Source organism: Chaetomium fimeti (assembly GCF_033439085.1).
Source record: "Chaetomium fimeti strain CBS 168.71 chromosome Unknown B0H64scaffold_2, whole genome shotgun sequence".
Classification (NCBI taxonomy): domain Eukaryota; kingdom Fungi; phylum Ascomycota; class Sordariomycetes; order Sordariales; family Chaetomiaceae; genus Chaetomium; species Chaetomium fimeti.
In genome coordinates, this window is record NW_026944330.1 from 1,822,595 (window position 1) to 1,849,601 (window position 27,007).

Genomic DNA, 27,007 nt, shown 5'->3' on the forward strand with positions numbered 1-27,007 from the left:
ACGAACCTGTCTCTGGACCCGTCCTGTTAGGGTTCAGTATCGGTCGAAGGTATTCTCTCAAGGGTGCGTAGGTTCGGTGCAGCCAAAGGGTGCACAACAAAGACTTGTCTCAACAGTAGGCTCTCGAGCTTGTAGCGAACTGTAGTTGTGATTGCTAACTGGAGAACTCCCAGAGCTCTCCAGAACGAGTGACTATATACCATCTAAGTCCCAGGTATCTCTGTACCTGTCCTGTGTGTGGTAGCTCATGGTCGCCCGTCTACCCAAGTCTACCCGTGGTAGCTCGTGGTAGACTGCGATCCAAGGCTACCGCTTGTCCCGGGTAGCCAGCGTCCCTGGGCTACCCAACGGGCCCCCGCGTCTTGGCTTCCCAGCCGATTGGGTGAGGGCAGTCCTGCTGCGCCCCACGCGGTCCCGTTATATGGTTGGTTCGTGACACGATGCCCCCTCTCCAACATCTCTCGCCCCGAGAGATGCCGCACTTCCTCTTGAAATACGCGCCAACGTCCACTTCCTTGCTAGTGAGTATGTTTCCTTGACCTTATCGCAGTCCCTTGGCCATGATGGCTAATCGTCTGGGTAGCGCTCGCCGCGACCTGCAACGTGAACGCCAAGTTCTTGCCGCGGAAATTGATCGTTCTGGTTACGAAGTCGCCATGCCTTGCCAGCGGTGTTGGGATGCGAAACCGCGAAAGCGATGCATGATGCTGGAGGATGGGAGGAAGTGTTCGAACTGCGTCAAGATGGGTAAGAAGTGTAGTGGGCCAAACGTGGCCGACACTCGTAAGTGACATGGTTTTTTTTTTTTTTTTTTGCGTGTGTGCTGATCGTGGTAGTTTTGTCAAACCTTTCTGAACAAGAGAAGGTGGCGAAAGAGATTGAGGCGGCGGAGCAAACGCTTGCCGAAGCTTTGAGCCGTTTGTCGCGCCTGCGCGGCCAACAGCGGTCTCTTCGGGATCGTGGTGTTGAAGTGTTTCGTCGTGGGATGGAGCGTCTGGAAGAGGAAGAGGACCCTCCTTCCCCTGCGCCCATGTCTCCCACACAGCAGTTGGTTGGCCAGGTGCAGACGGCGGGTGGTGTCGGTGTGTTGGACTGGGAGGCCATTGGCACCTCCTCTCGTGATCCACCCCCTTGGCTACAAGGGTTCGTTTGTTCCCTCCTCCCCTTGGTTCCGTACTGACCGTCTTAGTTTCTCCCTGGACGACCCTTTCCTCGCCGGGGTCGACTTGTCCGCGGGGCTTCCCTTGGTCGATCCGGGTTCCTCTGGTGGAACTCCTGAAGTTTCTCGGGGCAGTTGAGATTCGTAGCTGGTTGCCATGAATTGTCTTCCGGGCCAAAGTCCAGCCACTTAACCAAGTACTCCAACTGTCCTTTCGTGATGCGTGAATCTAGGACTTCCTCAACGTCCCATTCCTCCTCTTCGTCTTCTGCTTCGGCGTCCTTGTCGAGTCGTGCGCCTTTGGGTGCTGGTTCCAGAAGCGAGATGTGGAAAACGTTGGTCCGTAGTCGCATTGTCGAGGGTAACGCGAGTGCGTAATTGTTCTCCGAAATCTTTTTGTCGATTTTGAACGGTCCGATCTTGCGAAAATCGAGTTTCCTGCTTGGTCGCTTCGTGCGAAGATTTCGAGAAACGAGGTAAACTTTGCCCCCCTCTTCTAGGCGAGGTCCCTCGAGCCTGTTCCTGTCGTAGAACTTCTTCATTCGTGTTCGTACGAATTCGAGTTCTTCCTTGAGCATCGCGTGCAGCGAGCTCATCTTGTCGGCTTTGACTGCCGCTCGGGGCACCGAAACATCGGGCCCTTGTCGCAAATCTGCTTCGTAGCCGTAATTCGCGAAGAATGGCGTGACCTTGGTGGTCTCCGTGACGGTGGTGTTGTAGGCGAGTTGTGCCGTTGGCAACAGCTCGACCCAATCATCCTGCTGGAAGTTGACGTACAACCGTAGGTATTGTTCAACGATCTGGTTGAGTCGTTCCGTCTGTCCGTCCGTTTGTGGGTGATAAGCAGTCGAAAGCTTACTCTTCGTACCCAGCTTCGTCATCAGAGCTTGCCAAAACTTTGATGCGAACTTCGTGTCTCTGTCCGTGATCCATTCCTCCGGCCATCCGTGGACCGAGGTGATGTTGCGATAGATCACGTCTGCGAGTTGTTCTGCTGACCATGTCTCCTTGTAAGGGAGGAAGTAACTCCACTTGGTGAGTCTGTCCACCATTGTGAGGATGCTGTCGTATTCCACTCCCGTTACTGAGTCCTGGGAGACTGGTAGTTTGGTGATGAAGTCCATCGTCACCGAACTCCATGGTCGTTCTGCGACTGGCAATGGTTGCAACAGCCCATATGGCTTGTGTCGTCCTGGTTTGCTTCGTCCGCAGCGGTCGCACTCTGCTAGGACTGCTTCTGTCGCCTGTTTGATTCCTGGGAAGTCGTAGTTCTGCTTGACTTTCGCGATTGTCTTGCCGATTCCCATGTGTCCTCCGAGTCTCGACTCGTGGATCTTTCGAATGAGCTCCTTTTGGTCACCAAGCCTGACGTAGGCCTTGTCGTGGTACCAGAGTCTCGTTCCTTCAAGTCGCAATCCCGCGATTTTGGATTCTGGCTCTTCTTGCCATGCATCGCGCTCGTCGTCCGCGATGATTCCTTGGAAGTCTCGTTCCAATCTCTGTTCCCTGAAAGTCGCACAACATTCTACAAACGGTTGCAGAGGCCTGCCTTCAGGATCTTCCGACTGCTGCTGAAGCGCTGCGATCTCGTAGTCTTCAGTCGGTTGGGAAGCGTGCCGTAGGGATCCGTCTGTCTGCTGATATAGCAATGGTGGTGAGACTTCAGATGTGTTGTCGTGGTGATCCGCTCTCCTACTCAAGGCGTCCGCTCGTGCGTTCTCTGAGCCTTTCTTGTAGTGGATCGTGAAGTTGAATTCGGACAGAAATTCTGCCCATCGAGTCTGTCGTCCGTTCAGCACCTTGGTGGTGGTGAAGTATCGTAAGTTCTTGTGGTCCGTGTACACCTGGACTTCGTGTGTCGTGCCGCTGAGGTATGGTCTCCATTCCTGAAATGCTTCGATGATTGCGAGAAGCTCCTTGTCGTGGATCGGGTAGTTAAGCCTTGGTCCTTCGAGTTTCTTGGAGAAGAACGCAACTGGGTGAAGCTTGCCGTCCTTGTCCCTCTGACCAAGTTGTCCTCCGATCGCGAAGTCCGAAGCATCAGCCTCGACTTCGAAAGGTGTGCTTGGATCAGGCAGCATGAGCACCGGGTCGGCGATGATCGCATCGCGGATCCGCTGGAAAGCCTGCTCGTGCTCCTGCTTCCACTGGAATGTGGCATCCTTTTTGGTAAGTTCGTGCAGAGGTCTCGCGAAGTCGCCAAAATTCTTGATGAACATTCTGACGAAGTTGGCGAATCCGATAAATCCTCTGACCTCCGTGGCGTTCGTCGGTGTCGGCCACGTCTTGACAGCTTCCAGTTTCTCGGGTTCGATCTTGACCCATCCCGGGGAGATTTCGTAACCCAGAAACACTGTTTTCTTGACATGAAACTCGCTCTTGTCCTTGTTGACTGACAATTTGTGCTCGTGCAGTGCGTCCAGCACCTGCCGCACGTGTCTCTTGTGTTCTTCGAGTGTCTTGGAGTAGATGAGAATGTCATCCAAGTAACAGACTGCAAATTTATCGAGGCAATGTCGAATTGCGTGGTCGATAGCGGCTTGAAATGTCGCTGGTGCGTTGGTCAACCCGAACGGCATGACGAGGTACTCGTAGTGCCCGTAGGGTGTCCGAAAAGCCGTCTTCCATTCGTCTCCTTCCTTGATGCGGATGTGGGCGTACGCTGTTGGAAGGTCGAGTCGTGTGAAGTGTTGTGCTCCTGACAGCTGATCTCGAAGCCTCGAAATCAGTGGCAGCGGGTATCGGTTCTTCACCGTCTCGTTGTTCAACTGTCGGTAGTCCACACACATCCTGAGCTTCCCATCTTTCTTTGGAACGAAGAGGACTGGGTAGCCTGCTGGAGATGTCGATGGTCTGATGTGTCCTATCTCGAGATTCTTTTCGAGATAACTCCTCAACTCTGCATCTTGCTTCTCGTTGGTGTGGTACACCTTGAAAAACTTCAACTGGGCTCCTTCCTTGAGTTTGATCTCGTGATCCCAAGGTCCGTGGTCTGGTAGCCCTGCAAGATGTTTTGCCGTGAACGCCGGGTGCCCCTTGTAGTCGTCTGGGATCTGCCCCGTCTTTGCGTTCTTCGCTGTACCCTCGTAGTACGCGAACTTGTTGTTCCCAGGCTCGATGCTCGCTGCTTCGAGTTCCCTGACTTCTTCTGCTGCCAGCTCGATGCTTGCCGCTTCGAGCTGATTGACCCATTGTTCGTGTTTGAGCATTCCGTGCTCGTCGACTGAGACGACGGCGATGGTTCGTTCCTCCCGTGCCTGCTTCTTTCGTCGTGTGCCGCTTCTTCCGGACTCCAGAGTGCGTGGTTCTGCACTGGCTGCTTCCTGCGGTGGGCCCGTAGAGGGGGTTCGTTCTGACCCGCTGCTCTCCCGTGGCTCCTGTTCTGCGCGTTCTCCCATCGAGTTGGTCGGATGCTCCCGCTGTTCCCGCGGTCGCAGATGGCCATCTCCCTTCCAACTGATGTCTGGGTCGTAATCCTCATGCCATGGGCGCCCGAGAATCATGTCTTTCTTCGGCCCCATGTTCACGATGTCGAACACCACTTGGGTGGTTTTCCCTTCCACCTCAATGTCGAGTGGTTCTGTTTCTCGTCGTACCCATTGCGTGTCGAATGGTCCCTTGACGACGTGTGGTTGTTTCTTGATCCTCCATGGGATTCTGAGTTGATTCACAAATGCGGGCGAGATGAGATCCATCTGCGCTCCTCCATCCACTAACGCGAGGGCTTCGATCTTCCCCCATCGCGCTGTGATCCAGAGCCTGTTGTCTGGCTTGGTGCTTCGTACAGCAGCTACTTCGTGTTCGTCTGCTGGGAGGTCGTTGTAAGGCTTGTGCTTGCGCCAGTTCTTCCTGTACTGTGCGGCCTGTCTCCGTTGTTGTGGAGTTAGCGATTTCCGGGCCCCCCGAAGGGCCCTGAGCCGTTTCCCAAGCTCTCGTGGTGTTTCAAGGCGTCCCTGTCCGCACCTTGGCTTGCGGCATCGATCGTCTGGTGTTCTTGGAGCCATTGGGCCGCCCATGCCTCAACTGGGCGCCTCTCGTTCCTTCGGGACGCTCTCGTCCTCTGGTGTGGCTTCCTCTGGGATTGCTGTTCCATGTATCCCCAGATTTTCTCGTCGGCGTGTGGTAGGCAGTCTGCGCTTCGGCATTCGTTGACTCCTACGCCCGCCATACAGCGTCGGGGCCAGGCTGCCTTGGGTTTAACCCTCAGCCTGCCCTCGTGAGTGCGTTGGGTGTCCCACAACATGCCTGCGGGAGCGTCGCCGCTGTCGTATACCCATCTGATGGGCAGGGGTTGCATTCCCTTTTCCTCTCTTGTGGGCCAGAAACTGTTGCGAAATTTGTCCTGGAAGTGGTACCGACATTCGTGCGTGATGCACTGGAACCAGGGCAGGTAGATGTGACTTTCTTTTCGTGGGTCCACCCGCTCGTGGTCTTCTGATAACAACTGGAATCCCTCCGTGTTGTTCTTGCCCCGAAAACCCCACCATTCAAGGTCGGAGGTTTGTCGTCCGGCGCGCACGATGTGCTGATGTCGAGTCCAGTATTCTTCCCAGCTCTGCTGTTTTCTTCCTTTCGCCACATTCTGCTCCTGTGCGTAGTCGAAAAGTTGCTCGGGGTATCGTACTCCGTTTTCGTATTCCTCCGCTTCTTTGGTGGGTCCATCCCACGGTGTGTGGTGCGGAAGTGCCTGGCGGATGTCGTCCTGCAAGGCCTGTGCCTCTCTTAATGTCTTTTCGACGTGATCCCCGGCCCTGTTGTTGGCCTCGGTGATCTCTTGGACTCGTTTTCCGGCGAAATTGAGTTCCGCGCAAAGTTGTCCGTACTGGTCGTTCCTTCTCTGGAGAAGTTGCTCGAGTTCTTCTTTCTCTCTTGACAACTCCTCGATCCTTTGCCGTTGGCTTAGGACCTTCTGTTGCAGAAAAATGAGGTTCGGGCTGACTCCTCCTTCACCCTCGTGGGTTCGCCATTGCCCGTCCTCTTGCTGAACCAGGGTGATGCCCCAGTCCTCAGCGACTTGTCGGATGTGCCGCGGGGGAGCCAGTTCTCCCTCGTCATCCGTTTCGATGAAAGCGTGATGGGCGGTGTCATTTCCCTCCTGGTGGTTGCTGCTCATCAAGTCTTCTCGATCCGAGTCGGTGAGTTCATCGTCCTGCTCGATGACTCGGTCAATGTCGATTTCGAGGTCGTCCTGCGTGTAGCTGGCGGCTGCGACCTCCAGAAACCGGGTTCTTCTTCCGACCGTGTTTTGGTCGATGGTGGCAGCTTCCTTCCCTGGAACCGGTCTCCATTCTTTCTTGCTGCGGCAGTCTCGTTTGAAGTGCCCCTTCTTGCCGCAATTGTAACAAGTGATGCCTGATTTGTCCTTGGCACCATCTCTCTTTCCTGCCCATTGTGCCTGGGCAGCGCTGACGTCCATGGGTCCCGAGTGCGTGCCGTATGACGTGCTCTGGTGCTGGCGTTTCTTTTTGTCGTTGGGCTTGTGGTAGCCTGCGGATCGCTGAATCTCGCTGCCCTTCTTCTGTTGTTTGCGGGCGAACTATCGGTCGTCAATCTTGACAGCCATGGCGATGTACTCGTCGAGCGTGTCAGGTCGGCTCTCCTTGTAGAGCTCGTCCTTGACCTCCTCCTTCAGTCCTCCGTAGAACAGGTGCATCAGCCCCTCGTCGTCTATTTCTGCCTTCATGGAGTCTTGTCGGAAAATCGTGGCGTAGGCGGTGGCTGACCTAGTCTGCTTCAGCCGTCCTAGCCGTTCCTGGGCGTGTAACTTCTCGTCCTTGTCACCGAACACCTTCTGAATCTCACTCTCGAACTCGGAGTAGTTCTCGAAGACCTTTTTGGTGAAGGGTTTGTGGATTGCTCCGCCGAGGAAATCACTCAGTGTTCCCGTGAACCACTTGAGGGCCTTGTCCTTGAGTCGGGTGGCGGCGTATCTGGTCTTGGATTCCTCAGTGGCGAACTGGTGCGAGTTGTGGTCGAGATAGTTCCGCATCTCCGTGATCCAACCTGGCAAGGCTTCCTGGTCGCCCCCGTACTTCTCGGGTTGCTCCAATTTGACCTTCGTCTTGGCCGGGTCCTTGGTGTGGACCTCGGTCGCCGCAAGTCGGGCTGCCAATGCCGCGTTGCTGGCCTTGGTCTTCGCAAGCTCTTCTTCAGTTTCGTCGAGTCGTTCGGTGACTCTCTGAAGCGCGGCCGTGATCTGGCCCGGCGTCGGTTGAGTTGCCATGTCGTTTTACCTTCGAGCCTGAACTGTAACAGATCAAAGGGAGTTAGCAACGTGTGACGAACCTGTCTCTGGACCCGTCCTGTTAGGGTTCAGTATCGGTCGAAGGTATTCTCTCAAGGGTGCGTAGGTTCGGTGCAGCCAAAGGGTGCACAACAAAGACTTGTCTCAACAGTAGGCTCTCGAGCTTGTAGCGAACTGTAGTTGTGATTGCTAACTGGAGAACTCCCAGAGCTCTCCAGAACGAGTGACTATATACCATCTAAGTCCCAGGTATCTCTGTACCTGTCCTGTGTGTGGTAGCTCATGGTCGCCCGTCTACCCAAGTCTACCCGTGGTAGCTCGTGGTAGACTGCGATCCAAGGCTACCGCTTGTCCCGGGTAGCCAGCGTCCCTGGGCTACCCAACGGGCCCCCGCGTCTTGGCTTCCCAGCCGATTGGGTGAGGGCAGTCCTGCTGCGCCCCACGCGGTCCCGTTATATGGTTGGTTCGTGACATATATAGAAGTTAGATACTTTATAATTTTATTATATCTTTAATACTATTCCTTTAATAGTAATAAGTATAGGTAATCTTTCTAAAGATATAGCTAACCTTTTAGATATCGATTTTCTAGAAGTTAAGATAGCTAGAATCTAAACCTATATAGACTAGCTTTCTATTAACCCTACTTTACTACCTTTAACCCTAGATAATACTACTATTAATACCCTAGTTCCTAAGGTTTAAACTATAATAGAAGAATACTTTTAAGACTTTACTATATATAGTATTATATATATTATAATATCGTTAGTTAAAAACCCTATAAGTTAAAGTATTTAAAGTTACTACTAACCTATTTAATAGAGTAACCTTTTCTTAATAAACCTATATTCTCCGATATATCAGCTACTAGTATAACTAGAACTATCTAGAACTATCTTTATACTTATTTAGAAAGATAGTAACTAAAGGTATCTTTAATAATAAAACTAAACTCTAATACCTTACTTATATTTCTATTAGTAAATAAGAGTTTATTATTTATATAATATCTATTTAAAGAGTTACTATAAAAGTAGATAAAGTAATAGATAGAGCTAAAAAACTACTACTTAATATTATCAAAATATACTTTAAAAAACTATAGCCAGAATAGCTAATAGAGATTACTTAAATACCTACCAGAGCCTTAATTACTACCTATATTAACCGAATAATAAATTATAGGTTTAGTTTTAGAACCTATATATTAGATAATATACTAACAGAAAGAACTACAACCTCTAAACCCTCTAGTAAAGGTAATCTCCCCGATAATAATAGGATATAGGGCCGATGATAGATATTCTCTAGGAACTTTAGTTAGGTTCTCTTTACTATCAACAGGCTAGGTTGAGATATATGTTATCGAATCCTGTTTGTCTGAAAACGCTTGCTTTCAGTACCTAATTACGAACCTCTCTCAGCATTTGAGATTCGTAGTATATTAGTGGAGGCTGCGACCAAGTGCCCCGCACACGCCGCACTGTTGAGGCACCCGAAAATGGCGGCACCGCCCTGCCAAATTCGGCCGCCAGAACAGCAAGTTCTGTACTTCAACTGTATTTAGACTCTACTCTCTATTTTCTCGGTGTTATTATACCTGGAACTAAAGCACCATTCTACTACTATTTCTTCTGTTGTTAGCTTCAATTCTATAGGAAGTATGTGGAATTTAGACCATCTTTTATAAGAGTTACGTTAGTGTCCTTGTGAGGATGGTTATGTGGTTGTTCAATGTTGAGAGATTTGTACAGTCCCCCCCTGGTTTGTTCGTTAGCGCGCGACTTCAAGACCGGGGTCCATGCCAAAATCTCCAACTCAACGGCAAAACGGCGCCCTTTTCGACGGAAAAAAGGTCTTGACTAGAATTGTCTTTATAAAAGATTCTATTTATCACAGTTTCCTCCATTTTAAACCGTTGCTGGGCTATCAAGGTAGGGGTTTTCAACTTTTGAACCGGGACCCCTGCCGAATGGGGCGCGCTAACAAACAAACCAGGGTAGAACTGTAAATGGCTCGCTCTTCCTCGCGCATGGAGACGGTTAAGTGGTCGGAACAAGCTTCGAACATGGATGACGAGCAAGTTTCTTCGGGTTCTTGTTCGGCACATGCACACAGCACAGCTGCAGTGGTCATTCCACTTTTGGCGACCCGAAGCAGAAAGTTGATCGTTTTAACGTTAACCGCTAAATTGGGACACGAACTTCTCCCCGGTTCCTTCCCATCAAATCAGATTTCAGCAGGGCTGCCAGCCGAGTTTTGGTTGGCACTCTGGTCCCGGTTTGGCAAGCACTTCGAGTTTTGCGATGGTCAGCATTTGGCCGAGGCTGACTGCGTGCTGTCGGGAGAGGGAGCGGAACTTCGTTGCGCAAAAGCAAGCAGCGGCGGCACATCCTCCCGAAGACCCCTGCCAGGCCGTCCAGGCTGGCGGTCCTGGCTGTCGGCATCCATTTACAATGCACGCTGATGCAACCTTGATGGCAGGCTTTTGCAGTTGCTCGGTTGCTCGGGCGCTCGTTGCAGGGAAGTTGACGAAGTCTCGCGGCAGTTGGCCCCGTTCACGAGAGGTCAAAGCAATTCAAGGTTCCATGTTTGAGCAACAAGCCCCCAGTTCCCTTCGTCCCCCAGCTTAGCTAATCCTGGAATGGCTGGCAGCAGTCCGTGGCTGGAGTTGGCGTGATGCACCCATGGCTCCCGTCTCGCGGACCACCTGCAGTCTGCCAGTCTGCCCGTCTGCCCTTTCCCCACTCCCAGAGGCGGAGTCATTGGCGGCGGCCTCGCTTGGGGTCTGCCACTTGCAGAAAGCGAGGGCAGGGCAGCCGGGTTTCTGCCTGAACAAGAAAATCCGTGAGAGGTCGTCGTCCTTTCTTTCGACCCCTCTCGTGGAGTCTGCATTTCGTCCGATTTTCGTTGCCACCGGCCGAAGAGGAAAAAGAGAGATCTGGGAGCTGCTTGATGGTTTCAGGCACTCGTTCTCTGCCCTGAGTCCCTGACCCGCCGGCCCGCTCCCTTTCCCTCGTGCAAGTGGACACCTGTCGGGCACTTTGGACCGCCGTGGACCTCCGCGCTGCCCTGCCGGCCGACCCCACTCCCGCGCCTTTCCGTTGCTCTGCGACACCGACAAGCAGAGCAAGAACGGCCCGCTCCGGGCCCTGCATCGTGAAATGGGTAAGGTCGCTGACAAGCTGCGCGCATGAGCACGCGCTTTCGCATTACTCATTCTTTTTTGTTTTATTTCATTTTATTTTATCATTTTTCTTATCACGGCCACTGCTGTCGTTGAAACTGAAGCAAGCAACCCCCTGCTAACCCGCCCACAGATGCAGCAAACTTCCACAGCGCACCTCGCTTGGCGGGAATTGATGAGGAGAATGCTGCAACTGCAAGCCATTATCCCGCGGATGTCACGGACCAGTTCAATCCTGCTTCTTACCTTGGAAACTCGGGTATCCCAAGCCAGGATGTCGCCGCCGCCCAATATCTCGGAGACCCGATGGATCTCGACTTCGACCTTGAGGCCGCTCTTTGGGCCGGCGACTTGGATCCCGCCATCAATCACCATGAATCCAACATGGACCTCGACTACGGGCCCCCAATGACGAGCATGCCCGCCGACTTTCTCTTCGCCGAAGATGAAGGTGTTTTACCGGTTGCATCAAGCTACAACGCCCAGCTTGAGCAGTCATCTTATCCTATCGATATACCGCAACCACCACCTGCGCCCTCTCCTACCCGTACTATCTTTTCGGCGTCGCGTTCCGATGCTGGCTCTGACGATGCAAAGTCGTTGGAGGACGGCTCACCGAATGGTCTGGCCCGCCAACGGTTGCGCAGGCAATTGTCGCTTTTATCCAAGGGCTGGGCCGGAGATGAGATTAGGTTCAAGAACTGCGACCCATCCAAGGCTGTCGTGTTGCACACTCTGGCCATGGAGCTGGGCCTGGGCTACAACCATGATGTGAGGAGCCGCGAGGTCTCAATGTCGCGCCTCGAGCCAGCCCAAGCCCCTGCGAAGCCCCGGCCTTCCCCGCGCCGTCTATCCTCTCCGTTTTCCCGGTCGTCCACTGAACTTGACTCCGCACTTTGCTTGCCGGGTTTGCCCGTGGTGCTCGAGCATCAAACATTTGATATTGCCGCCCACTTTATCCAAGAGCCCGATTCCGAATCCACACAACCGGTCGAACTAGGCAATGACGACCAACCACTTGTGCGCCGGCCAAGCCGCAGCGAGCGCATCAGCGACTCGATTAGCAAGCACGTTTCCACCCTCAAGACATCCATCTCAAAAGGCGGCCGTCGAGGGCCCCTTTCTGAAAATGGTCGTCGCGACATGCGGGCCCTGGAAGCGGCTGGCGGTGCTTGCTGGAGGTGCAAGGTTCTCCGCCGCAAAGTGAGTTTTTTCCGTCTAGAATATGGTGCTCACGACAGCAAAGCTAACCCCTATCCAAGTGTGATCCGGGGAGTCCCTGTCGATGTTGTCTACAAAGTGTACCGATGCCCCATCTCGGCGAAGACGCACCCCTCTGGCCTCTGATCGGCTGCCGACGTGGACCTCTTCGCGACTCAGCGCCGCCACAACTACTTTGCCCTGAGCCGAAACCGCTGCAACACTGTGACACGTCTTCCCTCGCACGGCGCTGCCGCTCCGTCGACGTCGCCGAACGATGTCTCCTCTCGGCCGAGAGTCAAAGGCTGGCCGATATGAAGACTGTGCTCGAAGGCAGCGAGTATAAACTGTCGATCACGGACCCGGCTTTCCAAGCTTCCTTCACCTCATTCATTGAGGCCGGGCGGTACCGTGACCGGGGCTCTCTGCAAAGAAGCTATTCAGCTGGAGGCAGCCAGGTCACGTACACCGAATTGATCGCCGTCATCGCTTGGGAACTTGCAGAGAATCAGTCCTTGTTGCCGTCGCTCGAGATCAAGTCCTGGGAAAGCTTTATGAACATGCTGGAAACGGCCGGCCTGTACGAGGCAGAGGTTGGAAGGGTAAGGACATGATTTGCAACCAAATGATTACATTGCTGACAGCTGCCAGACATCGCTGGTGATCCTTTCCATGGTGTGTCTACGACACTGTCTGGAGGCACTACGACTGCATTCGGCAAACCTGCTTTCGCCCAGGGGCCACGAGGACTGTGGTGGCGGCCAATGCCAGGTAGAGTGCATTCATAACCTCCGGTCTCGAGTCGCAGCCTACGTCGACGAGTTATCGTCCGTCATCTTCAACAAGGAGAACATGCGCGATAGGCGGTGGTGGCTGTCGACCTTTTACAGTCTTTACATCCAAAGCTACGTCCGGCATGCATTGATTACCATCGAGAAACAGCTCCGTTTTCAATCATCCGACGATGTTCCCGCCGAAGACCTCACAACCACCCAATATCTGCATCTGCCCGCCGTGTTATTCACGGCCGCATCCGCCAAATATGACCCTCTACTCGATGGGAGGTTGCAATACGCCTTGACGGACAATTCCGTCATCCCAGAGACCTCAGTCCCGGAGCTGCATCATTCTTCTGCCCGCGTGGCCTGTGAGGTGGACAAATGGCCCGAAGCTGGCATCAGAACCCCGTACCAATTTCTGAGGCGGCTGCTCCAGATCGGCTCCCTCGACTTCTCCGACTCGGCACTTGAGGCATCGGGCATGGTAGGACCGGGATCCCCCTTGGCATTGGCCTCGCCATCATCAGTTCGAGGAAAGGTGGGATCACCCGTCTCTCCAACTCCCAGTGCTTTCGAGGAGGGATCGCCCTTCCCTCGTGCTCCCTTCGGCCAGAGCAAGAGGAACTCGTGGGACAGCCGTTATTCGGCACAGGCCTCGACCAAATTCTCCAACCTGAGTTCGGACAGCTTGGCGCGGACCATGTCGACGGACATGACTAGCTTGTACGAGTCGTCCATCTTTACTGGCGTTTCCTTCTCGGGCAGCGTGGCCGATTTGAACGGGGACATGTGCGTGGATCTTGCAACCATCAACCCGACCGCGCTGTTCTCGGCCAACCACAACGGCTCGTCACAGTCACTCGATCGGGCAATGGCGGAAAGTGGTGTCCGGCACGACGGGCCGGCAGTCGCCCCGGGCCTGGGCTCCGAGCCCACCTTTGTCTGCAGCTGCTGCCCGCGGGCGCCGCGCCATTTCCACACAAGCGAAGAGCTCACGTAAGTTCCCCTGCATCCTCGAACACGCCCAACCGATAGCAGCCCCCGCTGACGTGACTCCTCCGTGCCCAGTAACCACGAAGCCGAGAAGCCGCACCCCTGCCCGCAATGCAAGAAGCGCTTCAAGTCGCCGACCGAAGCCGAGCGGCACCTCAACGCGCTGCACCTCAAGGCCGACTTCTGGTCGTGCGAGGCGCTCAAGGACCCGCTGCTGGCGTACCGCGCCCAGACCTACGGGGGCGAGACTAGCAACATTTGTGTCTTGTGCAACGGCGAGATCAAGCACAAGGACGGCGTGCCGGACCACGACGAGCTGGTCAGGCACGTCGAGACGGTGCACCGCTTCGGCGTGTGCGACCGCAAGAAGAAGTTCTACCGCGCCGATAACTTTCGGCAGCACCTCAAGGGGACCCATGTGGCTCTGTGTAGTGGCGTGTGGTTGAAGGAGCTGGAGCGGGCTTGTCGGAGTACGACGGCTCCGCGGAGGGTGGATTCTACGGTGGTTGATAATACGGCTGGGACGTAACGTCGGTTTTTGGGTTTGGTTTTCTTGGGTTGGTGTTTTGGATATGGATAGAGGTTTGTCTGGCATGCGGACATGAACCACCTACCTTAATGAGGGACAGACAGTCCTGTTAATGATACCACACATCTCGCCTCGCCAGAGCATATCCACTAAGTGTTAACATTATGGCTACCATTGCGCCACCGCTGTCACTGGAAAAGATGGGAAAAACAAAAAAGAAAAGAGAAGAAGAAGAAAAAGAAAAGAAGAAAAGGAAGAAGATAATATTACAGCACAACTATCACGAGTAACCCTCGTCCTATAATCGTGGTAAAGTCTTCGAGTACCTTGTAGTAAGTCTTAGCATAGTAAATGCTCTCAGTTCCTAGCTATCGACGAACATGGCTGGCCTCGGGGTCACCAGCTTGCCTAGAGCTAGAACTACCTAGATATACGAGCAACCCTAGGTCCGAGGATATCCTACTTAGTTGGCCGACTATCATGAACTCGTCTACAACCGGTCATCTAACATTCAAGATTAGAGAAGGCGATAGACTTGTGCCACCACGATCAGGGTCGTTGAAAGCGTAATATATACTACCAAAAAAGCTAAAATATATGCACAGAATGCCAGGCAAACGCAAGCAGGCAGGCAGGCAAACTCAACCAAGTCAAGTGGAAGCCCACCCCCACTCCCGCCCCTGTCCAAGTTACCATCCCCTGTGTCCGCTGATACACGCAACACTCTTCTTCACACATCTCCTCTTAACACTACGCCCCCCGCGAAGCCGGCGGTAGGCATGATTTACACGCACTGGCTGTAGTATTCGTTGGTCTCGTTGCAGGTCGAGCCCGACGCGCAGGTGGTGCAGCCCGAGTAGCCCGAGCCGCCGCACTGGCCCCTATTAAACGCAACATCCGTTAACATGATGGCTAGTTCCCCTCATATTCTCCCCCCTTCTCTGGGGAAAGGAAGTCGAGGTATGGGTATGGGGTTGGGGGGTTAGACGTACCACTTCTCGACGCTGCAGCCCGAGGGCACGGACGAGGTCTGGGCGGGCGGGCGCGTGGTGGTCACCAGCGTGGTGGTGGGCTCCTCGGCGCCCGGGTTGGAACCGCCGCCGTTGTTGCTGCCGCCGCCGTTGCAGCTGAACACCTCCGGGCCGGGGACGGTGTAGCTGTTGAAGTTGGAGTAGATCTGCGGGTGGGGGGGGTGGTGTGTTAGTGGGCGGTTGACATCATGCGGGGAGTTGTGGTGGTGGATGGGAAAAGGGGAAAAGGGGGGGGGGGGGGGGGGGGCTTACGTTGGCGGTGTAGCCGGGGTCGGTCTCCTTGAAGGCGCCCGGGATGGAGACGGTCGGGCCGGGGTTGCCGCTGCCGCCGCCGGTCACGGTGACCTGGGCGCAGGAGATGTAGAACTGGGGAATTCCACCGGGCCACGGGTTGTGGATGCCGAGCTGCTGGATGCGGATCAGGTAGTCACCGTCCGGGATGCATGTGGGGATCTCGGCGCTGTAGGTGGCTACAAGGAAAGGCTGGGTCAGTTTGGAAAGGGATGAAGGGTGGGATGGGGCATGACATACTGCTGAGGTCCCAGCTCGCACTACCGCCGGAGAAGGTAGGGCCAAAGTCCTTGATCTTGAACCAACCGCCGCTTGATACATGTTAGATGATGAAGAGGAGTAAATAACAAAGGACGTTACGTACCTGCCGTCATAGTCGGAAGCAGCGCCGGGGGCCTTGGACATGTAGATACTGGTAGGACCTTGGTGATACACAGCCACGTCCGAAGTGAAAGTGAAGGACGAGCCGGCTTGAACAGAGAGAGTTTTTGTGCTAGAGCCTACGGCAAGCCCACCCAGGTTACACCTGAGGTCGTTGGAGGCGAGGTCGGTGACCGGGGAGTTGTAGTTGGTGTGCTCGCGGATGTACTCGAACACACCATGCTTGGTCCCGCCCGCCGTCAACTGCTGGAAGATGTAGTGGGCCGAGACATCGCTGACCGCCAACGAGAGGGCGGCAGCACCGAGAAGTCCCTTCATGGTGGTATTATGGACGAGGAAGTTATCGGTTGTGAAGGATGGGCAGCTGAGTTGCGGCTGGTCAGGGGGAGGAGGAGGCCAGAGGAAGAAGAGCGTCCTCTTCATATATGGCTTCTCCAGCAACCCACCCGGACCTCCCGCGAGGCCGGGTTTAACTGGGCACGTCGCACTCGCGCGAGCCGCGTTCAGATACGCCCCAGTGAGGAGGGAAGAGGTCCGGCGGGCGGCGGGGCATTGCAACGGCAGCAGTGCTATTGTCGGCACCGCATCGCCAACGGGCCGGCTGCCGGGGTCATTCGCGGCCCCTTTCGAATCCTGAAAGCTGGGAAACAACGGACACCTCTTGTCCGGTTACTTAAAATGGTGAAGGTCGTGTTCTCTCGGCCAATCAAGATGCATCCCATTTTAGCCGGCACGCCTGGAGCCGCCTGGTGGGAGTCCATGCCAGACATGCACCCCACAACCCGGTTGTCTCAATGAAACAATGCCATCCCACCCTGGCGTTCTGTTAATCTTCAGGGGTCGCCTTATGCGGATACCATGCGGATCGATCTCCCGTGATCTGCCTGAAGCAAGCTAAGTGGGCATCTCGTCCCCGTTTCCAAGCCAAGACTTTGGCGTTGACGAGAACCATTTCGGATAGGTACCGAAGGGTTGCGGGTTGAGACATTGCCCAGAAGATGTCCCGGGTTCCCTCACAGGCTTGATATTAAAAACGTGGGCAGCTTGTCAACGTGCGTCAGTGGCGTCAGTTTGAGCAATTAATATGCACGATCTGCCTCGATAAATGAGGTGGGTTCGGGAAGGTGTGGCTGTGACTGGATCTGGCCGTGAAGTCTACAAAGTGTAGTGTAACATGCAGAGGGCGTCCATCCTTGTCGTTGTAGCTGCCGCCAGGGCCGTCAGGTTATGATAACAGCAAGCAGGCTAAGTGCCTGCCTAAGTATCTATGTAAGAAGGAACACATAAGTACCTAGGTACACGGTAGGATAGAAGGAAATAAAAAGGGGGGGGGTCCAACTCCCAAAGGCAGAGGAAAGTAAAAGATCCCTTTACGGAAAACAACCGAGATTGCCGGAGGCCGGGCTGGCTGGGGGCCCGTCGAGAAAGGCGGTGTGCTTCTCTTCATACCAGCCCATCCCGCCCTATTAGATGATTCTAGTGGCCTCGTGGACGACGTGATCAAAGGCCCGGACCATGGGCCCGCGGGTGCTGTTGGGCATAATCTTCCTCGGCGTCTCCTGCGAGAGCGGGTGACGAACGCGGTTGGTAATTTACAAGGCAACAACTCGACATCAGAAGTTTAGACAAACGTAAGACATTGCTAGTGCTTGCTGTAGCATTCTTTGTAACGTAGCAGTCCTTGTGCTCACCTTTGACTAAGGATGTTCCACAAACCTTGGACAGTCGCATGCCTTTTATATATACCAGAACAACAACACTGGAACCGGTTAGCCGCTGCGAGGAGGCCTACATAAATCGCCCTGCTCCCGACCTCCCTAGCAGGTCATCATCTCTTGCTCGAGAGGACAGTAAGCACTAGTTACAAGGCCATGAATGCTTCCATCAACGTGCCCGAAGCTGGTGGCACAAAGGTCGAAGCATCCCGACGAGGCCTTCAGTCCCTGCCCATAGAACTCCTCGCTGAGATATGCAGCTACTTTTGCGCCCACTGCGCGAGGAACCGACGAGGAGACACATGGCCCTTCGACGGTAAGCACGACCACGGGGGGAGCTTCGGCGGGCCAATTGAGGTGGGCTCCCGCACCGCCGGCGGCTCTGTGATCCTACTCAACATGAGCCGTGTGAACAAAACTTTACACGCCGTGGCAGGGGAGTATCTATGCCATCGCGCGAGCCTGCGGGGGCCGGCGCTTTGGTGCCTTCTTAACAACTCGTGGGACCAGCCACATCGCGCGCCGCGAATCCGCGAGGTCGAGGTTGCGTATGTCGATATCTTCCTATCTCCTGGGGATCTTCCCCGTCCCCCCCCTTACCCCTGTCGTCAATATGCTCCGCGACGTCTTGAGCAATAATAAAACACTAAGCACGCTGAGCGAAGAAGCAATCGTGGATGTTGTAACCAACACGCGCCTTTCCCGGCCTATCTCATTCCGCGACGCCGCCGAATACGCAGCCATGATTGTGATGCTGCTGCGTCTTGTGCCGAACTTGGAAAGTGCTCGTTTTACACTACCCAACTGCCTTAGAGCCTATGCTATAGTAGCCTTTCAAAATCTCCTTGTCGCCGTTTTGCAGCTCCCGAGCCCGACTTTGACGTCACTCAGAAGACTGGCATTCAGCTCCAGCCCAAGTTCTCACAACCGTCTCGACTACACCATCCCCCTTCTCGCGACAGCCCCCAATCTTGAGGTTTTGCATTTTTATGACTGTGGTAGCTTTCATACCCAGCCACAACCGCTCCAGAACCTCACTGAGCTGAAGCTTGCAAACACTTGCTTGTCCCTTCGCGACCTCGACATCCTTTTGCCCCCGGTTGGGCCAAGACTTTGCAAGTTCAACCTCGGACAAACAGCAAATACGGCTTATCGGGCGCCCGGTGTCGGATTCGACGAGCTCATCCGGGTATTGGCCCCGTGGAAAACCACGCTGAAGGAACTGAGCTACACGACGGGTGAACGTAGGGTATTAACTGGCCCCGATTTCCGCGGCCTCTCTCTGCTGCGCTGCTTGGACTCGTTGGAGATGCTCTGTACCGAGGCATGTTTCTTTTACGACCGCCCACACTTTACACCTAGCGAAGTTTTAAACCTCTTCGCCTCAACCCTTCCTTCCTCGATTTGCGAGGTTAAGCTTCGCGGATACCACCACACTCTCAACCCTGCCCTACGGGGTTTACTTGCCAAAGTCGAGGCCGGTCGCTTTAGGAGGTTGCGTATAATCGATGTCGACGCCGATACTTTCGATCCCTTCAGGTTTGATTACTCGGAAGTTCATATCGCTCCATCGTGGGTCCAATCGGAACTCGAGGCTATTCGCGCTTCGTTCCAAGCGGTGGGGGTCGACTTTGTCACTCTTAATATTGAATACCGGGGGGACTTGGGCTACTAGTATACACTAGAGGAGTCGTTGGCAAATTGTCAGGTAGGTACCTTATACGGACCGAGGCCGTTAATTCGGCTCGGAAGACGAAGGAGCCGGTCCTTTCGGCCTTGATACAAGTTCCCCCAGAAGTCGCTCTCTAGGCTCCGAGATAAGCTTTCACGCCACCAGCAAGTTGCTTCACTGGAATCGTGGCTTCCTTTGTCGATACAGTCCGGCCGATAAAACCCGGCCTATAAAACCCGGCCTGAACCTTTCGCGAGGCACCGCAATATGCCATTTCTTTATATTCTCCTGAGCTACGCCCCTCCTTCTAATAGAACAACCAACAAGCGTCTCGATATCCCTTATTCAATTTCTAGAAGACGAGATCTACTACGCTCTTCGGCTTAAACTCTACAGACGAGTTCCAGTGGCGATCGGCGAGCTAGTAGAATGTCGGTTTATGGAGTTCCGTTATCCACCGCAATATAATACCGGATAAACATCTCGATATTTTGGTTCTTCCTTTCGGAAAGACCATCTATCTGCGGGTGGTAGGATGTTGACAACAACACTGACACCTTGAGCGCCTTGATGATGCCCTTCCACATGTTAGAGAGAAACTCCGGATCTCTATCGGATATGACCCGGGTCGGTAGTCCCTGGAGTTGGTCTTGAGGTACTAGTAATGGCATTGAAGAGTCCGGAGGGTTGTTTGCAGGGATGTGATCGACTGGTGGGACAGGTTTTCGCCCAGCTAGCCAGACCGATAGGGTCATGACTAGGTTATAAGCGTGAGGGAGGAAAGAATCCGCCTGGAGAAACCAAGGTCCCTGGTATTTAGTCGTCTCCGCGATGGCGTCAGCGTCCTCAAGCAAAAGTCGCGCCCCGTGTCTTGGCCGAGGTTTTCATAGTATTCTCTCTAAGTCTCGCCGTGGACCGAACCGAGGTACCTGAGCTATGAAATCCTCCCATTTTGCTCCCCCTGCGGTACTGAAGTGGCACTGCGTTAGATTCAGTGAGGCGCAAGGAAATGCGCTCCCTTCGTCTACCACGTAACCGGCGCCCCCCTCGAAACAGCCTAGTTGTCTGAGACTAATCTAGGCTCATGATATTTCCTTTTTCGTTCGCAGTACTGAGCTAGGGTGAGCTATGGCTGATTTGCCCTGAGCTTTCCCTGATTCTTCCTTTAGCTATCTCATGGTGGTCTCATACGCCATCGCTGCACAGCATCAGAGGCCGCTTTTCAGTCCTCCCTAAAGCAAGCCCAGTGCGTCTTCGTCCTCGAGCATGAAACGCCCCTCATCACCCTCGGCGAGGCCTCTCTTTCTTCACCTATCCTAACCCCCACACCGTCAGCTACAGGACCTACAGCTCCAATATATGCACATCTACACTCCTCTGAATACATGACCTTTGTGGCTTCACATGGGGACATTGTGTTGAAAGGATCACAGTGGTGGCGTCCCGGCCCGTTTTCATTGGTGCCCGCACTGGAGGCTTGAGCTCGTCGAGCCTACCGACGAAGCCCGACCACACGTGCATTCCGGCCGCCGGTAGCATCTTCCATACCCCCTACTGATGCTCCGCCCTAGGAGAAAAAGGTCCTTATATGGCAGAACATGGCGGGGCGCTTTGACTGGGAGACAAACGGTCTCGACAGAGCCAAATTTGAAGCCCTTACGAAGCTGCTACGGCTGCGCTACCACGGTCAAGTCGGGGCCCCGACGCGTTTCGACGAATCGCATCTGTACACTCCAGACGATGGTGATCTTGCGTTGGACGACGCCGATTCGACCAAAGTGTCAACGCTCGCCGACTTTGGCAGCAGCAGATTGCAGAGAGCATTCCTTGACAGACTGGCAGAGTTGGTGGCCAACGAGAAGGGCGGCCGCCATGTTAGCGCTACCTTGATGACCAACTCTCATGATGAAGTTCGAGTGTTCGTCGCTAGGAATAGCAAGTTCCGTCCAAGGGATGAAGCTTTTATGAAGTGTACTGAGGCTCTGCTTCGGCGCATTGCAGAGGGTCAAGGTTGGGCTCCGACCTCCCTGATAATAACGTCTTTGGGACCGCTCATACGCTAAGATACCAAAAGACATAAGCAGCCGGGACGAGCTTTGGGCTCTTATCCTCAAGCACTACGAGGCGAGAATCCACGACTACATCTGCGATCTCAGACAAGTACTCAAGCGATATATGCAGGGAGAGCAACGGGAATCCCCGTCGCAACTCGTTGCCCACCTGAGGGAACTGTGCGATGCCGCTTTTGCCCAGTACGTATCCAACACAGAGAAAAGCGAGGTGCTGGTAGCCCAAGCACACGAGTTGTACAAAACCTTCTCGGAAGACGATTTTAGCGAGGTCTGGCCCTCCGGCTCCCGGAGTCTGAGGGCCTGCCTGGGGTTTTTAGGAAGAGTCCGGACCTCGTTTGGCGTTCTTGTACGCGCTGCGGAAAAGCTGCCGGGGATAGCCACGATTTCGATCTCTACCGTCGGCTGCGTAGCTCCTCGTAAAGCCTCCAGTTCGGAGCACGGCCAAATTTGGACGCTAGGCAGACTCTTTCAGCATCTTGGATGTGCATTCACAGACGATGGAGTCAATGACCTCCTGGCACCCGAAGGCAAGCGGCCGCGGTGGACTAAGCGCAAGCTCGCGCAGGAATTCGACAAGCTACAATCATCGACATGGGAGGTCCACGCCGAGATGCAATTGCTGCAGCTTTATATCCACCCCCCCAAAATCGGCAGCGTGGGCTCCTCAGCTGTTGACTACATTGGCTGCAGCAAGAAGAGTTGTTTTCTATGCTGGCACTTCCTCGCCCTCTTTGGCGGAGTCAAGACGAGAGGGTCCCACGGCAAACTATACAACCTCTGGGGCCTTCCCGACTTTCAGGGGTTACCGATGGCTCAGATGGAGCAAATCATACGTTCTGTGAGGGATCTCGAGTCTTTGCTTAGAGCCGAGATAAAGAGTCGGGATACCGTGGTATTGCCCCAGGCGAAGGAATCGACGGTCGGTGCCTCAACCATAAGCACCGTCCTGCCAGGATCGAATGTGCCCTCGACGACTTCCATGATATCAAGTTACCTGCAGAATCAGCGAGCAAATCTCCTTGTAAAAGCGTCGAGTTCAGAGTAAGTCGTTTCTGAGATTCGCACCCCGTGCAAACTGACAGATTCAGCAGGGGTGCCTCATATTCGGACAACGAGACGGAGACAGAACAGTCCATCACGGAAGTCGTGGCTACTTCAGGTCACTGTGGGGGTTCCGATTGCGAAAAGATAACGACACGGAGGTGCTCGCATTGCAGCGGAACTTGGTTCTGCAGTGTCTCCTGCGAAGACGAGGCCGCTGATCTACATTTGTTCGCGTGCAACCGCCGGCCTATTACAACGGCGGACCTTCTTCGCCGGGACTGTTTTCACGATTCCCACCCCGAGGATTCTCGGGTCCGAGAGGACTATGGATTTCAGCGCTGCAGGAACCGGCGTGAGGAGTCTAAACTCTTTGGGCTATATATTGGCGTCTTCAACTATCAGTTGGTTCCCAGTCAAGAAGTGGATCGCTGGATGACGCAGGGCATACTTGCTGATAAAATCATCGAGCTGTTCTCGACGCTACCAGAGAATTGCCGCGGTGGCTACTATACCTGGTTTCTCCGACACAGGCATGTTCTCGATGCTAGCAAGAACTCGACGCGTGATGAAGACGATGTGCACAACTACATCCAAGAGCGATTCCGCGAAGCCAGGGTTTATCTGGACCCGGCGGATCAGGCGAAGCCTATCGAACGGCTCACGCCGTGGGCGAAACAAAACTGCTTCTTCTTCCTCACCCTTCTTCTCGACAGTACACACCCGCCACCTGTCATGCGAAATCTCGACCTTTGGTTTGACTTTGGCTACGTTGTCTGTTCAGATGCGTACGACGAAAACAGCCTGTCAAATCTCTATCAGCGGCTTCTTTTCGGCAACAAGCTAGCCCAAGAACACTTTAGGAGTGTTGGCATGGAACATCTTGCGCCTCGGGATATTCCTGCTTGCACATTCGAGGAGTTCTGGACCGCCTGGGAAGAGGGTTCGCTGATGGCCCTCTTTGAACGATACCAAGTCTCCCGAGTAGCTGACGGCTCGGCTCTGGGCGAGTTTCTGGCGTACCCCGGAGGGAACCCCCGGCCCTCCGTGTGGAGGCTAAGGCACTTTCTTGCCATCGAGGATGCTAATGTCCTGACAGCCGCTCCGGAGATTGCTGCAGCAGCGATCGAGTATGGATTCCAACCTGATCTGGATGTTAGAACCAAGATGGGCCTTCATCAGTTTTACGTTGGTCTTTTTCGGCGCGGTGTGCTGCCAAGCATAGTTCACGAGGCAAAAAAAACGGGAGCGCTGCAGAAGGTACCGGAGTGGGCTCTTACTGATGCTGATGAGCGTGTGACACGGGTATTGTCGAGTTTGCCGTGTGACAGTGAGTTCGAGGGCCTACAATCTAGCGGGGGTAGCCGCGGGGGGGAGACCAGGGGCTGGGGGTGTATGGTCATGTAAACCACCAGATCACCAGGAGATGGTTGGTTGGACACAGTGTTCTAGATGCTAGAACGGGATCAAACGCGGTCTTCATTGTTTATATGCTCGACAGGCATCCAAACGCCCGCTTCAGGAGAAAAAGCCAACTCGTATTCTGTACAGCTTGTCCAACATCCCACGACCCAGTCTTCAACTTGCACTTCTCACATCCCCAACCTAAGATCGATCAGGCGTGCGTCCATGGCACTCTGCCGGCAGGGGGGTTCTTCAGTTCCACAAAATCCAACTTGACACTGTCCTTGATAACGGGCGACAACAATCGGTCTATGACGAACCGGTCACCTAGCAGCGGCCAGAGCCAGGACTGTATGAACCAGCCAGACCAAGTCCGATACGAAGTCCACCGAGTGTACTTTCCCGTTATGCCCGTAATAAATTCCGCTGGTGCCTTGCGCTCCTTTTGGAAACCGGCGAAAGCCTTTTCGAGATCCGCCACTTCTGGATTGGGTTTCTCCTGAGCAACCGCGCGGAGGTGGTTGACGAAGGATGCGACGGATTGTATGGCGTTGTTGCCCCCCTGGCCAATATTTGGTGTCATCTGAGAGGAGGCGGTTTGTTAGTTCAGGTTCGAGGTTTTATGATACCGGCGGGATACTTTACGCTATGTGCTGCGTCTCCAACAATCACCGCTCTCCCGTCATGCCACTTCTCAGCAACACCCTCGTTGTAGTCGTACATGCCCGGACCAGGCGACAAGTTCCGTGTCCGCCACAAGTCTCCAAAGGTGACCGCCGCCCCTGCAGCCACCGAGTGGTCTTTGCACCTGTCGACAAGCGCAAGGATATCTTCCTCAGAGTATCTCCCGACGGCCGGCGCGTCCTTGTCTTTGAGGTCGGTAACCAGCCAAAATGCTGTTTTCTCTGTGCACAGCAACGTAAAGGCAGTGTTGGTGTCGTGCGTCTCTGTGAGGTTGCAAGGCGGAACGCCGTCTGGCAGAGGACTGGACCCAAACAGACCACGGTACTCGGACCTAGGAGGCGCCTTAGGCTTTTCTGTTGACGGTGGGAAAGCGAGACGCCGGACGGCGCTGTGCACGCCGTCGCACCCGACTAGAACGTCGCCTTCGTACACCGACCCGTCCGCACAGGTCACCGTAACCGAGGAGTCGTCTTGCTTTACAGCAGTGACTTTCTTGTTCGGCAAAACGTAGCGCTCCCTGTTCGGTAGCTTGGAGTAAAGGAGTTCCATCACCTCGCAACGCATGAAGAACATTGAGAAATACCCATGGCTTGGTAATATCCCATGATTAGCCTCCACGTTGATATCCAGAATTTGGAGCGACTCACTTGGCTTGGATGCGGTCGAAGAACTCGCCGTCAGAAATGGTTCGGCCGCGAGGGTCAAGGTGAATCCAGTGGTGGACCGGCTCAGAGAGTTGTCGGAAGTCTTTTAGTAGGCCGAGCTGATCCAGAATCCTGAACGTATGCGGAAAGAAGCCAATGACCGAACCACTCCGTTCCATGGGATCTGGTCTACGTTCCAGGATGACAAAATCGTCAATGCCGGCCTTGAGCAGGCAATGGCCCATGACCAAGCCGCTCAGCCCCGAGCCCACAATGACAACCCGCATGGCTGGATAAAAGCGATATTCAGTGGGAAAATGGCCGGGAAAAGGAAGTCAGGCCGGGGACCACTGATATGAGGAGGTGTCTGTTTGCAGAAGAGATTCACCGGTACAATATCAGACGGTGCCAAAAGTGAGAGGTGCAGACAGATTATATCCAAACTCATGGGCCGGAGAAACAGACAAGCTCCGCCTGTCCGCTAGCGGCGTGATCAACCCGGCTCTCCCACCGGGGCTTCATCCTATTGGGCTGCTGCAAGGGAGGGTGGGAAGCTTCGTGGATGTCCTGTATGTACGAGGTAGCTTATCCGGTTAGTCGACGATACGCTTGTTCAAGTTCGTTAAATACGCTCGCCTGGGCGCTCTCCACCTCCCCAAAAAAGAAGAGCCCGCGTGGCGGGTTACGATTACAGAATCTCACCGGCGAAAGATTGCCCCTGTTTGATGAAAAGCAACATTGAACGTGTGATCACACACGGCCAACTCTCTTTTTGCTAACCCTTTTGGATGTAGTTAAGCAATCAGCCAAGAAGCCGCCCAACCAGCGGTAAACGCCCTTTTCCCCTTTGGGAGACAACTGAAACACATACCCTTGAACCATGGCAGCCAACGTGACGGCTGCCGACCTCCCCGGGTTCAAATGAGCCCCACAGGTCCCGAGAACAGAAAACTGGCGAAGATGATACTCACCAAGCGCATGAGGATGGTATTTTAACTCCGGGTTATTAATATATAAACCCAACAGGAGACTCGGGACTGTTGGGTTAGCCACATCTCGGCTTTGAGCTTTTCTCATCAAATCGTGTGCTGCGAATCCAACACCGGCAAACATTGCTCTTTATCTTCCCAGATAATTAGAATAACTAAATCTATGTACTTCGTAGACAACGACAGACACCAACACCTCATTCTTGCATTTTCTCTCCGCACCTATCTAGGCATCACTTCTGAGTAAAAGATCCCAGGCTTAGTCCCGCACCTGGCTTGGGGACCTCAGCTCCTTGTGACGGATACCCGATATCCCCGAAAGGATCATTGGCCAAGAGTGCTCTCCACATGAGACCCGAATCCCAGACATCCGCCGGTGGAACCGGCGTTGTGGGCATTGGATGGTGCCGCAAGCCGTTTGGCGTGATATACTAGGGTGGGGACAGCGTAATGTGACTATGCCCAGATGGTTGTCTTCCCTTTCCCGTCACCACTCACTGCTAACCATTTCCCCGAGATTACCGCTCATGTTATGTGAGGAGTTTATGACCGGAGTTTCCGGGATCCGATTTTCGGAAGTGACACGCCGTCCACCTCGTTGAGAGGAACGGCCCCGGAGAGAGGATGGTCAAGGCCTGAAATGCGGGCTGCGTGGTCCAAAGTCATATATAGCACGAGTTGCGAGGCTAACTCAACCCTCCACGGGAGTTTCATCACACAGCTCAAGGAACAGACCTGACGTTGCAATGATTACCTAGATAGTATAGGTGGCTTGCAATATCGGGCGCCATCTGGCTTCAACTCAACCATCAATATTTTAACATGCAACTGACGTTCTTGTTGTCATTGTTACGGACTGTTTATTAGGGGCGCCTAGCGGGTTGTTGGGATTCCAGATAAAGAGTCCACGGTCAATATGGCATTGGTTCTCTTCGTTGTACGCACTCAGAACTCAACGTAGAGCCCGGAATCTCGGGGCCCCCTCCGAT

At 54.1% G+C, this 27,007-nt stretch overlaps 6 protein-coding genes across 6 annotated transcripts; 3 read left to right on the forward strand and 3 right to left on the reverse strand.

The window, feature by feature from the left end:
- Window positions 1-9,954: 9,954 nt before the first annotated feature.
- B0H64DRAFT_81462 (uncharacterized protein) lies at window positions 9,955-10,763 on the reverse strand. Its single transcript, XM_062808818.1, has one exon. The coding sequence runs from the start codon at window positions 10,624-10,626 to the stop codon at window positions 10,036-10,038; it is 591 nt and encodes a 196-aa protein (XP_062662239.1). The 5' UTR covers window positions 10,627-10,763; the 3' UTR covers window positions 9,955-10,035.
- Window positions 10,764-10,899: 136 nt separating this feature from the next.
- Window positions 10,900-14,094, forward strand: B0H64DRAFT_318014 (uncharacterized protein; the record flags this gene model as incomplete). The annotated part of the gene is made up of 4 exons (XM_062800364.1): window positions 10,900-11,796; window positions 11,856-12,395; window positions 12,445-13,568; window positions 13,641-14,094. 4 exons carry the CDS (start codon window positions 10,900-10,902, stop codon window positions 14,092-14,094), a joined length of 3,015 nt encoding a protein of 1,004 aa, XP_062662240.1.
- A 552-nt stretch (window positions 14,095-14,646) lies between these two features.
- On the reverse strand, window positions 14,647-16,355 carry B0H64DRAFT_386000 (glycosyl hydrolase family 61-domain-containing protein). Its single transcript, XM_062803114.1, has 5 exons — window positions 15,781-16,355; window positions 15,657-15,727; window positions 15,378-15,595; window positions 15,087-15,271; window positions 14,647-14,975 (listed from the first exon to the last, which is right to left on the reverse strand). The coding sequence occupies exons 1-5, from the start codon at window positions 16,218-16,220 to the stop codon at window positions 14,879-14,881; spliced, it is 1,011 nt and encodes a 336-aa protein (XP_062662241.1). The 5' UTR covers window positions 16,221-16,355; the 3' UTR covers window positions 14,647-14,878.
- Window positions 16,356-17,644: 1,289 nt separating this feature from the next.
- Window positions 17,645-19,187, forward strand: B0H64DRAFT_354360 (uncharacterized protein; the record flags this gene model as incomplete). Its single annotated transcript, XM_062801533.1, has 2 exons — window positions 17,645-18,137; window positions 18,340-19,187. The coding sequence occupies exons 1-2, from the start codon at window positions 17,669-17,671 to the stop codon at window positions 19,185-19,187; spliced, it is 1,317 nt and encodes a 438-aa protein (XP_062662242.1). The 5' UTR covers window positions 17,645-17,668.
- A 1,525-nt stretch (window positions 19,188-20,712) lies between these two features.
- B0H64DRAFT_81498 (uncharacterized protein) lies at window positions 20,713-24,006 on the forward strand. Its single transcript, XM_062808819.1, has 3 exons — window positions 20,713-21,194; window positions 21,259-22,297; window positions 22,348-24,006. Exons 1-3 carry the CDS (start codon window positions 20,783-20,785, stop codon window positions 23,702-23,704), a joined length of 2,808 nt encoding a protein of 935 aa, XP_062662243.1. The 5' UTR covers window positions 20,713-20,782; the 3' UTR covers window positions 23,705-24,006.
- B0H64DRAFT_386005 (uncharacterized protein) lies at window positions 23,588-25,561 on the reverse strand. Its single transcript, XM_062803115.1, has 3 exons — window positions 25,033-25,561; window positions 24,347-24,974; window positions 23,588-24,284 (listed from the first exon to the last, which is right to left on the reverse strand). The coding sequence occupies exons 1-3, from the start codon at window positions 25,314-25,316 to the stop codon at window positions 23,913-23,915; spliced, it is 1,284 nt and encodes a 427-aa protein (XP_062662244.1). The 5' UTR covers window positions 25,317-25,561; the 3' UTR covers window positions 23,588-23,912.
- Window positions 25,562-27,007: the final 1,446 nt, after the last annotated feature.